At 38.0% G+C, this 14984-nt stretch overlaps 1 protein-coding gene across 1 annotated transcript; it reads right to left on the minus strand.

Moving 5' to 3' along the window:
- Positions 1–1219: 1219 nt before the first annotated feature.
- On the minus strand, positions 1220–4369 carry ENAM (enamelin). The gene has a single exon (XM_006729324.2). It carries the CDS (start codon positions 4301–4303, stop codon positions 1523–1525), a length of 2781 nt encoding a protein of 926 aa, XP_006729387.3. The 5' UTR covers positions 4304–4369; the 3' UTR covers positions 1220–1522.
- Between the last annotated feature and the right edge of the window lie 10615 nt (positions 4370–14984).

A 14984-nucleotide genomic window follows, 5' to 3' on the forward strand; every position in this document is an offset into this window, starting at 1 on the left:
GTCCCAGGAAATTTTCTCCTAAGAAACTCTTTAGAGTTAGAAGTAACTTTCTAGATAATTCCAAGAATTCTTCCCCTCTAGGAAGGAATATACAGATAGTAGTCCAACACGCCATTATTAAAAACAAAAAAACAAAACAAAACCCCTGGATGTATTCTAGCAAGGCAATACAGAAACATTTACTTTACAAAATAATTTACACTATTTAATCAGGATACAAAGAAAGTATGTCTGCAAGTAATTCTACCAGGACATGAAAAATAAGACTTTATGTTGGTAGTAGCATATGCTGGTAGAATCACTTATATTATACTGTTAAGGAAAGCTGACCATAGAGTGTTTCTCTTATTTGATTAGGATAGTGTTTCCTAAAATGTACTCTCTAGGTCCTGCAGAGTATGAATTGGTGATAGGGTGTGACAAGTCCCACTTTTTTTCTGGATGCTCAGTCCCTGTGTGGCAGTGTTTCCCTCCCCACATTCCTAAGCCTTGTCTCCAGGCTGCTAGTTCTAGGTAACTAGCCTGTCTTCCCCCACACTTCTTGAATGTATTCCTCTGGCTAAGCTGTATCTACCTGGTAAAGGCCATGAGAAAATTAAAAACAAAAGTAGGTACCAGTGTCTACTATTTCTGAAATATATTCTACAATGATGGTTAGACTGAGTCAAAACAACTAGCATAGGATTTGGAGAGTAGATACAAAAAGGAAGAGAGATATGTGGTCTTAAGATATGAAAATGGTGTAACAGGGAAAAAGATAAATTGAAGGGAAGAAAAGAAAAGGATTGATTGACAAGTGATCCATTAGGAGAGAGAACAGAAAGATGGGAAGAGGGGAAGACATAACGAAGAAGATAGAGGTAAAGACAAGTGATGGATAATAGCTTAGGATGTAAAAAGTGACAGAAAGCGGGAAAGATGGGAAAGAAAAAATAGGAAGCTAAATACAGAATAGCGGACAGAAAGAAAACACAGAAGGAAGAAGGGAAATGATAGAGCAAAGAGAGAAGTAGTGGGAGATAAAAGATGTCAAAAGAATATTAGCTAGGAAAAAAAACTGACAAAGACCAACACAAGAAAAAACTGTACAATCATCGGGATTATACTGATATATAGATCTCCATGCATAAAATGGAAAGTTCATCTGCCTTTCTGTCTTGCAAAACCAGAGAATTTTGCAAGTATGGAACTTTGAAAGAAAAAGGAAGAATCAGCAAACAAAGGGAAACTAACCCAGACAAGTGGCTTCCAAGTTTAAAGGTGATGGAGGTCATAGCCTTTCTACTTCTTTTTAAGGTCTGTGTTAATTAGTGACAATACTGAATCTAGCAACCCGCAGAGGCTCAACCTCATCAGCATCACCTGGGCCACTACTCCTATTGCTGGAATGGGGAAAAACTTAAGGATCACTAAGAGGGTCAGATACTTAATTGAGTCTGGTGAGGGGTGGGGGGATGTTGGGGAACCACTGCAGAATATCAGGTATTTTCCTTCCCCAAAGAATGTTTGGTTGCGATAATCCCTAGGCCTGAAGTAGTAAGCAGTCTTGCACATGGTCCTGTGGATTGGTCTCTAATTGAAGAGAATCAAATGGAGTGTGTTCATCTGCATTAAGTGGGTCTACGTTTATACTCTGAAACTGTGCCCCAGTAGCTAACCTAGACAATGAGTTAGGACTTTCAGTAGGCATAACTGGATCTTCATCAAATGGGTCTTGTCTTCCAACGCTAGATGGAGTTCCAGTGCTGGAGGAGTGATACTTTGCTATTTTGGAGCCAAAGCATGGTAACTGTAGGATGCTTGATGGTCTTTGTTGCTGCCTTTCACCCTCATTTCCTTGCACTTCACTTTGGATTCCTTCTGGCTGAGGGCCTTCCTCAGGTGTACCGATAACAAGCTGTTCAGGAGTAAGATCAACAGTTCTTTCATTGAACTGGTTGCCTTCAAATATTTGTTCCAAAACATTGTTCCCATCTCCTCCAAGGTCACTTGTGAGACAAGGCATATTCTTTGATTGAAGGGAACTGGCTTCAGGGAAGGGCATAATTCCCGTCTGGCTCAGTTGATTCTTCATTGAACATGGTGTGTTCCTTCTCAGAGTGGACACATCATCTCTGAAAGGACTTGGGTTTTGACTTTCTCCAGGCAGTCTTTTCTCTGAGCTGTTTCTTTGGTCAGGCAGGTTGCTTGTAGGGGAGATGGTATGTCTTACATGTTTAGTGTGGCTATCTTCTGTGTACAGAGGGCTGGTGTCTTGATTCTCCCCTGGTGCAAGACCAAAGGATGGAGTGTAGTCCTGGAGAGCAAGTGGATTGCCCTTGTGTCCTGTGGAGCCACCAGCACAGCAAGGGCCTCTCTGGCTTAGGTGAAATACATGTGCTTCCTTTTGACCTGCTGGGTAACTTGGAGGAATTAAGTCTGGGAAAGCCAAATGTTCTCCCTCTGGTGAATTTAACCTGGTAATTTGCATGCCATAATTCAAATTCTCACCTTCATGCCATGTTGGATTTTTCTGAAGCCCAGCTGGGGAATTACTGGGATAGTGCTGGTTCTCTTTCTGGTGTGGTGGACTAGGGGGTGCTTTGTGTAAAGCTGTTGGCTGATTCCAGAAATTTCTGTTAAAATATGGCCTTCTTTCTTTCTGCCCTTGGGGTTGAATCCTGTGGTCCCAGGAGTTCCAAGAAGGAAGCAGAGTGCTTTCTTCTTGTCCAACAGCATTATTAGCATAAGAGCCCCTCTCCACAAGTGGTGGTACAGTAGGGGCTGTATTATATGATGGAAAATTTTCTTCTGGGTTCCAGGGGTAAAATTCACCATAAGGGAAATCCTCCCTGGGTTTTGATGGATTATCTAAGGAATAGGGAAGGTATTCCTTTGGTTGATTTGAGGTGTATTGCTCGCCTTCATAGTGCCTAACTGTTGGACCTTCTTTAAAGCTTGGCTCCTCCATACCCCATCTACTTTGTCCTGGGAAAGTTTCATCTCCAGTTGGATCAACTGGGTCCTCTTCATTATAAGGGACTGTTTCTTTCAGCTCTGGAGTATTTATAGGGTACAGCGAATTTTTGGGTTGCCCTATATTATTGGGAGAATCGTCTCTCTCATCCCACATATTGCTTCTAAGATATGGTGAGTTTTCCCTGGGATCATAAGAGTTATAGTCAGGGTAGTAAACACCTCCCCTAGAGCCATGAGAAGGATGAAGTAAGTGTTCCTCCTGTCTCCCAGGATCTTCCTTAAAAGATGGGGAGATTTCTTGGTGATTCCAAGTATTTCTTCCAGCAGGAAAATGTTCTCTTGCAGGGGAAGGAATTTCCTCAGGATATACAGGTTGATACGCACTGTGCTTTAATTCTGGCTGATTAGTTTCTGATTCATATGGGTTTCTTCTTGGCTCCAAAATAATCCCTTTGGGCAAATTCTGGTTTGGGGTTTGTCCATCAGAATTTGGGGCTCTTCTGGAATCTCCTCTTGGGTAATAAGAGTTTTCATGTTGATCAATAGAATTAAAATTTGGGACTAGCATGTTACTCTCAGGATGAGGCAGTTTATAGTTTGATTTATTAACCCCATAATCTTGAGAGTTTCTCCAGGGGCCAGATGGATCCCTTGTAGGAATGGCTATTCTTTCTTTCGGACCTACTGGTTTCTCTCCTGGATTTTGGATTTTTTCACTGTGGATAACAGTACCATGTTTGGGACCCAGAGGAGCAACATTGGTTCCCATAGGGTATTTATTTGGTCCCTGAGGCTTTCTTCTGACATTTCCCAGATTTCCTGCATGATTGGGAGAATTCCCTCTTGCAGTAGAAGCATAAGCCTTGCGATAAATTGGATTTCCTGGACGAACTGCTTGTTTGCGTTCCAAAGCAAAGGAGTTCCACCGAGGACCCCTTTGAACCTGTTGATTTCGGTAAAAAGGCCCATTCTGTCTGTGCCCCATGATGGTACCAGTGGGACGCCATTGTCTCCCTGCAGGAAAATTTTGGATGTTAGGATTTGGATAATTTTCATGAATATTTGGCTGACTTGGTCCCCAGGTGATTTGAGTTCTTGGTACTCCCTGGCCTGAAACATTAACGGTAGAGGGTGAGATAACCCCGTTTTGAGCCGTGTTTGGGCCATGGCCACTGTTTCCTGATGGGCTGGTGTCATTTCCGCTCTGACTCCCTGCAGGATTGGGTGCGTTTGGTTGAGTAGAATTAGTCTCAGGACCTGTTGAATTACCCGAGGGCTCAGTGGCCCGACTCTCTGTTTTAGGAGGATCTTCTTCTTTGGGTTTTTCAAAATCTTGTTCAAACATCTCTTCTGAATAATAAGGAGGATGACCCCCAAATCCCTGATACCCAAAATATCCAAAGTAAGGATTCTGTAGGGAAGAAGATGGAAATCAGTAATTACTCTTTGTTCCCCACCGTGCTGTTGCTCAGAATTTTTTAGTGTAATAGGGATATCAGCTATATGCTTCTTTTAAAACCTTAGCTATGCTTTCTTTCTTGAAAGTTAATTCCGCCTTGGTTTCCTTGACCCTGCTCCCTTCTGGTTCTCTCTTGGGGTACTCTTTCTGACGTTACCACTCAGTTTTCTCTTCCTAGGCCTGGATCCTAAATCTGAGGGGGTTTTTTGTTTGTTTTTATTTTTTTAAGGATTCCATTTTCTATCCTTCTCATTCTTCTGTTCTCATTTTACACACCTGCCTTGAGCAGTCTATTGCAGGCCAATGTTTTCAATATAGGTATAAACCAGTGACTCCTGAAGCCGTAAATCTGGCCCATGACACTCTCTCCTGAGGCTGAGGCAGCAAGACTTCATCACTAAAGATCTCATAGGTACCTCCAACTGAATGTTAATTGGGCCTATCACCCCCAAACTTCCTTCTCCAATATTCTATATCTAAACAACATTCACCACTATCTACCCAGTTTTCCAGGTTTCTACTCTCCTCTATTTCCCCTAGACAATTAGTAACCAAGTCCTATAAAATCTAAACTTCCACCCTGTCCCTCTTCCTCTATCCGTGGTACCCTTGAACTATTGCAATAGTTTTCTTGCTGGTTACTCTAGGTGTGATTTTACTTTCCTCTAATCTTGTCTCTCCACTGCCATCAGAACAATAGAGTTTGGGGGTGGGGGTTGGCAGAACTTCTGTCACTTTCCTCTTTAAATATTATTTAAAGTTGCCCTACCTTACAGGATAAACTCTAAACCCCATAGCATAACATAAAAAGCAGGTCTAAAGAGTGGAGCTCTACACAGATGTGGGTTAAAAATCCCTGTTCCATCAGTATTAATAGTATGCTTTGGGCTAACCTCAATTTATGATAACATCAGTTATTTGTAAACTCAAGATGATAAAATAATATCTAACTCATAAGTTGTCATGAGGGTCAAAAGCGATAACAGCTGTAAAGCTCAGTGCCTGGTACTTAGTAAGTACCTAACAAATGTTATACATTATATAACATCGCCACCGCCACCACCAGCACGCTGATAATTCTTTTATAACCATCTGGCCCGCAACTATTCCATCCAGCCTCATTTCCTCTCCCTTGTACTTTATGCAGTTGCAAATCACAACTACTACTCGCAGCACTATTCACAGTAGAACCTAAATGTCTATCAACAGATGACTGGAAAAGGCAAGTGTGGTAAAGACACACCACGGAATACTATTATTTCCCTTAAGAAAGAAGGAAACTTTGATATATGACAACATGGATGAACCTTGAGGATATTCTGCTAAGTGACATCCCAGGAGGAGGAAAAACAGACTTTTTCATGCCTATGTTAACTGGGCCATTCTGCTTTATTTTTTCATACTATTGTTTTGACAATTCAAAGTTCCTGTTTCTGGGAGGCATACAATTATCTGAATCATTTTTATCTGGTAATTTCAATCTCAAAAGGATATTTTTATTTTATTTTTTAAACTTTTTAACTTTTAAAAAAGTTTTTAAAAGTTTGTTTGTTTAAGTAATCTCTACATCCAACATGGGGCTCAAACTCACGACCTGGAGATCAAGAGTTGCCTGCTCTTCTGACTGAGCCAGCCGGGCACCCCTTTTTAAAAGCCCCTTATGCCATTACATAGTAATTTCCAGTGTCACTATTTTAACTCCCTCCTTGCTCCCTTTCTCATCCCCTCATCCCCCAGAGCTATTTCACTGAGGACATATATATTTAGGGGAAAAAAGGAAGTAAGCTCCAGGGGTGGAGTCCCATGCCAGAATCACTATAATGACTTTTCTGATGACACAGGGGGCTAGAATATTTTCACAGTGTATCACTCTGTGACATGCATTTGGCTCTTCTAGTGTGGTGTGGTAAAGAAGCCATTGGACAGGGTGTCAGAAGAGCTCTAGGTCCAGTTTATCCACTAACTCAGTGGCTGAAATTGAATAGTAATTTATCTTCTTTGGGCTTCAATTTATCTGTACAATGAAGGAGTTAGATAATTACTTAATTCCCTTCTGGGGATAACTTTCTAGGTTGCATTTCCTTCCTTCTCTGCTTTTTAGTTGTTCCATCACTGTCCAGGGTCCAAAGACTCTGGAGCAAAGGTTATTACGTTAGTCTTCTTAGAGAGAGGCAGAATAAAAGAGAGTAAGAGGGAGGGGGAGAGAGAGAGAGGGAGAGTGAGGGAGTGGGGGAGAAAGGGAGAGAGGGAGGGAGAGAGTTCAGTACATGTAGAGGAGAAATGATATATCACATTTATTTTTGTTACTGGCTCCTTTTCTTATATCATGGGCACTTGAGCTACAAATTCATGTGTTGAATTTTAGCCTTTTTATTATATAGGAATCAAAAAGCAGAGGCTAATGGATTGTTATTCCTAATGGGGAACGTAGCTTTACTTGCACTCACCCCGCCTTCTTCATTGCTGACTGGTGGACGTCCATAACCTGGTGGTACCCTCTGAAATGTGAAAAGCATAATGAACTCAAGGGAAAACCAGGTTCTAGGCTGCCATTTGTTTGCATGACTCATGGCGTCTTAAAATAGTTCAAGTCAGTGATTGGGTATTAGCATTGTTCGTTTTTAGCTTCTGAGTCATTAGCTCTCACAATCTATTAATTATAATTTTTATAATTATAATCCATCAGTGAATACTGGTAAATACAAAGGCTTCAACTGGATTCTAGATTATCCTACTCAGAATACCACGTATGGCTGCATCTCCTAGCAGTCACCCCATCACCCCCAACACACACACACACACACACACACACACACAGAGAGAGAGAGAGAGAGAGATTTGAGTGCTGTTATGATCTAAACATCCATATTAGAACATGTAATAATGGAGATTAAATAATGATGCTATATTTAGAGAGTCTATGTCACATTTAGGATGACAAACTGACAATTTCTCCTGGATTATTACTATAACTTTTTTATTTGAGCAAGGTATATTTTCCTAATCAAACTTGGAGGCTGAGTGTTTGCTCAGGGGAGGGTTTAGAAGATTGGTCCAACTCCCACAGACCTTAAGGAAGTTCTATGTGGATGAGATCATAGTTGAACATGAGAATCATGCTTATCTGCTTTTTGAATCTTCACCTGGTACAGCCTTAGTTTCCTGAGTTCAGAATGGCCAGTGAAAGGAAGTCACTCTTTTAAAGAAAAAAAAAAAGTAAGGAACTCTTACTCCTTGAGTGAATTGTTCCTTATTGATAAGAAGGATTCTTGGTTACAGAGTTATAGACAAGAAAAACCAATGCCATAGCTGAATAAAAAGTCATCAAATATTTGATGCTTCTGTTAGTTTAACAGCAATTGGCTTTTAAACTTTTCTTTAGTTCAAATAGTTTATTTTGTGATTTATATTTTTAATGCCGGTGATGCAATTTCAATATTGTTTTATTTTAATGATTTTAAACTTTAAAAGATTCTCATAAATATTATTTTGCAAGATTCTTTATAATGAAACATCTGTGGCTAGAAATAATAAGATATCATGGAAAGATCTTAGTCTAATCATAGCTTATCTTATGATTTTCAAACTCCATTTTGTCTCAATTTCCCCATTACATTAAATGAAGATAATTTTTGTATTTTCTAACCTCTTAGGAAAGTGGGGAATAGTAGTGAAATAGCACAGTCCTTTAAAATCAATTCATTAACTAAGTTATTAGTGGTTGTTTGGCGATTTCAACTGTTCATGTCACAAATTTGTCCAAGTAAAAAATTCATTAAACCATTTTTTCCCCTACATAATTACTGATGTGATGATTTTTTTTTCATACTCTCCACTGATTGGCATATGGCATTCCATTTAGAGAGTATGAACTCATACTAGTTTGAGATATAACATGTTAATATTATTTTTCACTTCTAGTATAAAGAAAAAAACTCACATGTGGGACTTGCCAGGGTGGCTGTTGATAGAGCCCATTGCCAAATGGTGGGAATAGCCCATTGCCGAATGGTGGGAATGCCTAAAGAGAAAGAAAAAAATCACAATGATGCGGAAGTGAGAAGGATAAAAGGAAAACGAAACAAACCTATTAAATACAATTGTTTGATACCTGGGAGTCTGCATCTCCTTTTGCATTAAACTGTGATTTCCTTTTTTTTAGGGCGGAGATGATAATAATAATAACAACAACAATTAGTATCATTGAACACTTATGTTCTAGGTATTGTGCTGTGCATTTTATTGAGGTAAACTGATTGAATCCTCATTTAAAAACAGAAGACATGTGCCAAAGACATTATTTCCTTTTCATTGAAGATTCTGAAGTTCAGAGAAGTTGAGTCATTTGCCCACAATCTCTTAGTTGATAAATGATCCAGGAGTGTCTTTTTATTCAATTTTGTATTCTCTATATCTGTAATGGCGTCTGATAATAAATAGTGTCTGTTAGTTGATGAAGAGACAGCATTTTTTAGAAGCTCCACACTGGATAATATCTTGAGAAACCATTTGCACATCTTCTCATTTTAAGTCAGGACTACTTATGCCACACAGAAGTACTGGAAGCAGTGTTACCTTTCAAGTATTTTGGATCATCGAAGCATAGATTTGGAAGGGACTTAGAGATCATATCTTTACTTGTGGGGAACCTGCAGCCCAGAAAGTTTAAAGGGACTGCTCAAATCATTCAACAAATAAGGGCTGGGGATAGAACTTGAATCTCTGTTCCCTGACTCTTCTGTTAATGCTCATGTTATAATACCATGATGTCTCTGCATTTTAAAAGGAACCTCTCTACGGCAACAGTATTTTGGTAATTATTTTTAATTAAAAAAGAGTTTTTAAAAAATAATCTGTACACCAAATGTGGGGCTCGAACTCATGACTGTGAGATCAAGAGTCACATGCTCTACCGACTAAGCCAGCCAGGTGCCCCTATTTTGGTAATTTTTAATCAAACAAAGGCTGGAGGTAACTTGCAAGGCAATTTTCAATACGTGGTGCAACATCATCTGAGAAGAATGTAAAAACTAAAGATTCAATTTCATACATAGCAGTACCTGTATTGAGAAACATTGAGAAAGTGTGTATGTGGGGAGGGTATGGCTCTTCCAATCCCTCTAAGGCCATTTATGGACTCTGGTTTGGAATTTTGCTGGGCAAGCCTCACCTGAGGTGGCTGGGTTTCCTCTTCTGGCTGTGCTGGGGTAGGTGGTGGCTGCTTTAAAGGCCGCTTTGGTTGTGGCTTTTTTGGTTGAGGCTGGTTGGGTTTCTGAGTCTCTGGGGCTTGATCAGTCTTGCTCTTTTGGCGTTTGGGTGCTGAAGGGGATGAGGGTTTCTGTGGGTGGCCTGTGTTGGGTGGTGGTTGAGGCCACATGGGCATCTGGTACTGTGGGAAGAGCTGAGGCATACCATTCCCATACAAGGGGCCCAGTTGTGCCATCTGCAAGGGTAGCAAATAACAGTCAAATTGTAGGAGGGCCGAGATTCCAGCTTTCCTCATCCATTAATGTTAGTCTCTAAAACTCAGCCAAGGATCTTAAAAATTCTATGAAATTTAACTCAACCATGGAAGCCTCAAGATCTTTAGCATTTCTTTAAATGTTGTCTTACAGAAATGAATTTCAGTCTCTTAGAAAATCAACCAACCAAGCAAAGCAAAAGACAGGATTAGGTGAGAAATTTCATTTTAAGAATTTGGCTAATAGTTTTCTAACTCTGAAGCACTGACTCACGTAAGAAGTGAATGAGTCAGGTTACAGAGGAGATGATGTCAAATTCAAAACTCCTGTGGCTTGTTACAGGCTGGAAAAGGAGAAAAAGCAAAAAAGAAGGTAAAGGAAGTGAGAGTGACAAACAGGAAAAACAATGAAAGAGAGAGAGAGAATAAAAATTCTCTGTGTGAACATCCTTATATGGTGCCTATGGTTTTTGATGGCTGGTGAATTTTCATTAATTCCATCTTCATTTTTAAAATCTCCACAATTTCAAGGTTGCCAGGGAAGCAAAAGTAGTTATAATCTGAAAAAGTTAATTTATGAATTGACCTCCTACAATGTCAGTTCCCATTCAAACATTCCTGCTCTGGTTTAACACCAGTCTCTATCCCCAGTCTTCATTAATCAGTCTCTTGCTGTCTCTTGGGTGATGCACACAAATACAGAGCAAACGCCATGTGGATCAATGGAAGGTGAAATTGTGAATCTTGCATTGATGCAGAATTTCATGATCATTAACTTGGTGAAAATTTCAAATCACAGGCAAAGTCCCTAAAACCGAGAATGAGAGTTTGAAAGAGTTGGGTCAATCAATAGTTGAAGAGAAAATTGGCAAGGATGATGATAGTGGGTGAGAAGCTTTCAAAGAGAATGGCTTGAATAAAGGATTAAGAGAAAATTGATGAAGTCCTTGACTTTCCTCCAATGGTTCTCATGATCATCACAAAAGTAAAAGTGACATATTGTATTGCTGTACTGTCATATAATTTTGTCAGAAAAATGATGCCAAAAGATCCAACTGATACGTGGTTCATTATTAGTTGCTTCTAAGAGTTGGCACTAGTGCTAATTATAACCTAAATTTATTTAAATAAGATAAAAACTTATTTCATAATTTTAGTGTTATCTTTCAAGATAATCCAAATAAAATTTAGCCCCCCACACACATACAACTGGAGTATTTACTATGCTGTTTTTTTGTCCTCATTATTTGTGATTATATGTTGTGTGATCTTTTCCCAGAACCAATTTCTCTTGGATATAAAGAATGTTGGTAATTAATAAATGATTTTTATTTACATAAGAGAACAACAGTAAAGAACAAGAAGAAAATTTGGGGTAAGGAGACAGGTGAAATGATTTTCCCCCCTTGAAACTCTTATAATGATTACATTGTAATTAAAACACATGGATAGCTATTGGTATCTTTAGTAGCTATGACAAGCCTTATAATGTAACTATCTGTATATAAACAAGAAATTGTCAGAAATAGTAAAAAGCAGAACTTACATGTGGGGAGTTCATAAAGTTGAATTGACCATACCGCATCATCTGTGACCAAAGGAATCCAAAGGTACAAAGTGAAAACTTTTTATCTAATCAGTCTACAAATCACCGGAAATAAGTTGAATTTCTGATTTTAACATACAACAGTCATAATGTCTTTTACTAGTTATGCATGAATTTAAAATAAGTGCAATTAAAACCCTAAGTCACTTTAATTTTTAAGTCAGAATTTTATTTTGAGAGGAATCAATATAGAATAACAGAGAGTAAAAATCTTGTCTACTTTGAAGTTTTTGAATGTTCCACTCAATTTTTGAAGTTCGGGATTTGAGAATGTGATAATTCTATGAAAAGATGATTCTCCTTTCTGATGTATATTGAATTTGGCTAATGATCTTGGCTATGAGTCATGTAGAAGATACTATATGCTTATGTGTCTACCTTCTAGAAACCCTTGATACAAATGTCTACCTTTGCTAGCTTGAAAACTTAGCAAAGAAGCTAACATTAACTATACTTGAACCCAAATTCACATTTACCTTGGAAGGGAATATTGAAGTATGTAGGTGGTATGATGCTGGGGAAATTACTACTTTGCCTTGATTTGAGAGTTTAAGTCTTTCAAATTTCCCTCTCTCTGTCTCTTTCATAAGAAATTTTATATATCAGAAAGTTTTCTTTTTTTTAATGGACTCTCAGTACAGGGCTTTGGAAAACTTCTCCCCAGAGACTTAATATACATACCTCCTCACTTTTACTGCTAAATCCAGGCATTCGGGGCATTTGCATCTGGAAGTAAGAGAACAATAGTGACAAATTCAGAACATCAGTTGAAATAAACCCAATAATTATCTCTACACTATGCAACAATAGAACACAAAGAAAAGTCCTAAAAAATTTTTGATACTCACTGGCATAGCAACAGAATTACCAAGCAGACCTAGAAAGACCAGGAGAATCTTCATTTTTCCACTTGGTACCTGGAATACAAAACTGGATTTTATTTTTGGCCTGTGAAATAATTCTGCTGGAGAACACAGAAATAGACCATGATGGGGGCCTTGGCCGCCATTTTTCCTTTACATTAAGAAACTACTAGTCATTACCTCGTACTGTTCTAAACTGTGAAGAGGTCAGATTAAATATGAAAGATAAAAGTGAGGGAGGGAGAGAGAAGATTGATACTTGAGAAGATGGGAGATGGTTCAGAGCACTGGAATATGACATTAGAAACTAGGAGTTTACCTGAACAATATGAATATTGATGATTTTGAGGTGCTAGTTGCTAGGCTGGTTTAGAACAGCATAGTAATGTCCGATTATAATCACCATTCAGAATAATCTCAGTTTCAGTGAGGGTGCAGTCCAAAATCAACACTTTGAGCTACTTTCTAAGGTGCCATAGACAGCATTCCATTATATAGAGGCTGGAATATTCCAGAATTCTACCCTCTTATTCTTTCCTCTATTGTTTTTATTATTATTATTGCTTTTATTATTATTTTATCTTTAAAATATCACTTCTGCTCAAGGGCTGGTCAGAGAAATAGAAAAATATAGGCAAAGGTGTATTTCTTTTTGTTAGAGACTTTGATTAAACATATAGATGAAGAGATTGAAGACTGTAGATTTACATGTGAAGTTTGAGAATGTTTTCATGGATTTCATTTATCCCACTCTAGTTAATTATGTAAGCCTTGTGTAATTAAGACTTGTAGTTACATCTTTGAACAAGGTTTTTTTTTTCTGAAGCACTTACTTGCGTAATTCCTTAATAAAACTCTCTTCTATTTGCATATACAATAGAGGAAAGTGAAAGTTTTAATCAGAATGAATTATTTTCGTGGTACATCAGATCCAGCACAATTCCTAGCAGAGTAACCAGCATGTAGACACCAGTGGTTGCTCAGTCTTTTTTGTTCCTCTTTCCTTTTTCTGGGCATGAAATGCATCAAGAAGTATTTTGAGCCAATGCTCACCCTTCTGTTTGCTTCCCGTAGGAGCACTATAATTAAAGGAAACTTCAGCATTTTCCTAAATTATAGGTGTAGTCAATTACCTTTTATATATCAGAGGAGTCGGAGAGTTTAATTAAACAAAGGAAGCAGTAATATGTAAATGCCTTTCCTGTTAATTAAAGATTTTCAGAGTCATGGCATTGTAGAAAATTGAAAATAAAAACTGAAGCTAATGTCCTCAGTGTAGGCTCACAAGAACACAAGGAAGCTAATAAAGAGAATATTGGTGAATGCTTTCCTTTCTAAATCTACCTCCTAAGATTAGGGCCCAAGATTCTGGGGAACTATTGGACGTTTAATTTCTCTCTTACCTAATCATCCATTCAATCTCTGTAGCAGCTACCATTGAGATTCTTGATGTCACACACTTAAGTAAGAAGATGTAGCCTTTTGTTTTGCCAATACAAAATGCCACTCATTTTCTCTTTTGTAAAATTAATATATTATATTGAACGACTGATAGTTTCCTTCCATCTCCAGAGGTTCATGGTTGGATGAAAGTCTATGATTAGCTTTTTTTTTTTTTTTTTAACTGAAAATAACACGCATAATGGTTGCTATAGAGTACAAAGACTATGTAAGTACTTACTTCTTCATCCCATCTTTGTTTCTTCTGACATATTTAACAGTGTTTTACCCCTCAAATGTACTTCTGACTATATTTAGTTGATATGTGACCTGTATGTATTATAAAAAATGAATGAAAATACTCACCAAATTATCTAGCTTAGGAAGAGGGGCTCCATGCCTCTACTGAAGCAGCATTTTTTCACCAAAATATTAAAAATACAGATGTGGCATGAGAAGGAACTCAAATATAGAAATGAAACAAATAAATGAAATGAATAGCAAAACTTCAGCTCTAAGGCAGTGCATGTTATGTTAATTATTTTCTCCAATCGTAGCCTTATTAGAGGGATTTCAAAATCAAGCTGAGTCTTCTGTTGCTTTAAGAGAAGGGTAAAAGCTAAATCAGAGAGAAAATGACCCAGGAACGGTATTTTGAGATATTTCTAATGCAGTGTTGATAAAACTTGACTGCTCTATAGGGAGATGTACAAAAGCATAGTATTAAATGAGATCTAAGTAGGTTGGAAGAAAAGTTAGAAGAAAAACAACCCACCAAATAAACCTAGTTTAAAGTTTTATCAGAAGATCAGTATGCAAACAGTGACTATATAACCAACATCAAAGAATGCAATAAGGAGGTCAACCAATATCTGTGAATTAAGTTCATTTTTTTGACACTATATTATTTACGCTGATAATCTCCAATACTCACCCAATGCCAGTTAGTAGCTCCAATATATAACAAATAACTTTTACTTGAACTTTGTTAGCCTGTCTGTAATATATTCTTACTGGTCTACAGTGGAAATAACTACAAGTTGCTGAAGCCAAGGAGATCTCAAGGAGCAAGACACGTTTATTTCTTAATAATAAAACAAAAATTCTTCACGAAGATGTCATGGTGTGTAACAAAAAGGCTTAAAATAAAAAAATTCCTCCTGTAAGAAAGCTTGGGATAGCAAGGTCACATTTAAG

Source organism: Leptonychotes weddellii, chromosome 2 (genome assembly GCF_054177405.1).
Source record: "Leptonychotes weddellii isolate Sample4059 chromosome 2, ASM5417740v2, whole genome shotgun sequence".
Lineage (NCBI taxonomy): Eukaryota > Metazoa > Chordata > Mammalia > Carnivora > Phocidae > Leptonychotes > Leptonychotes weddellii.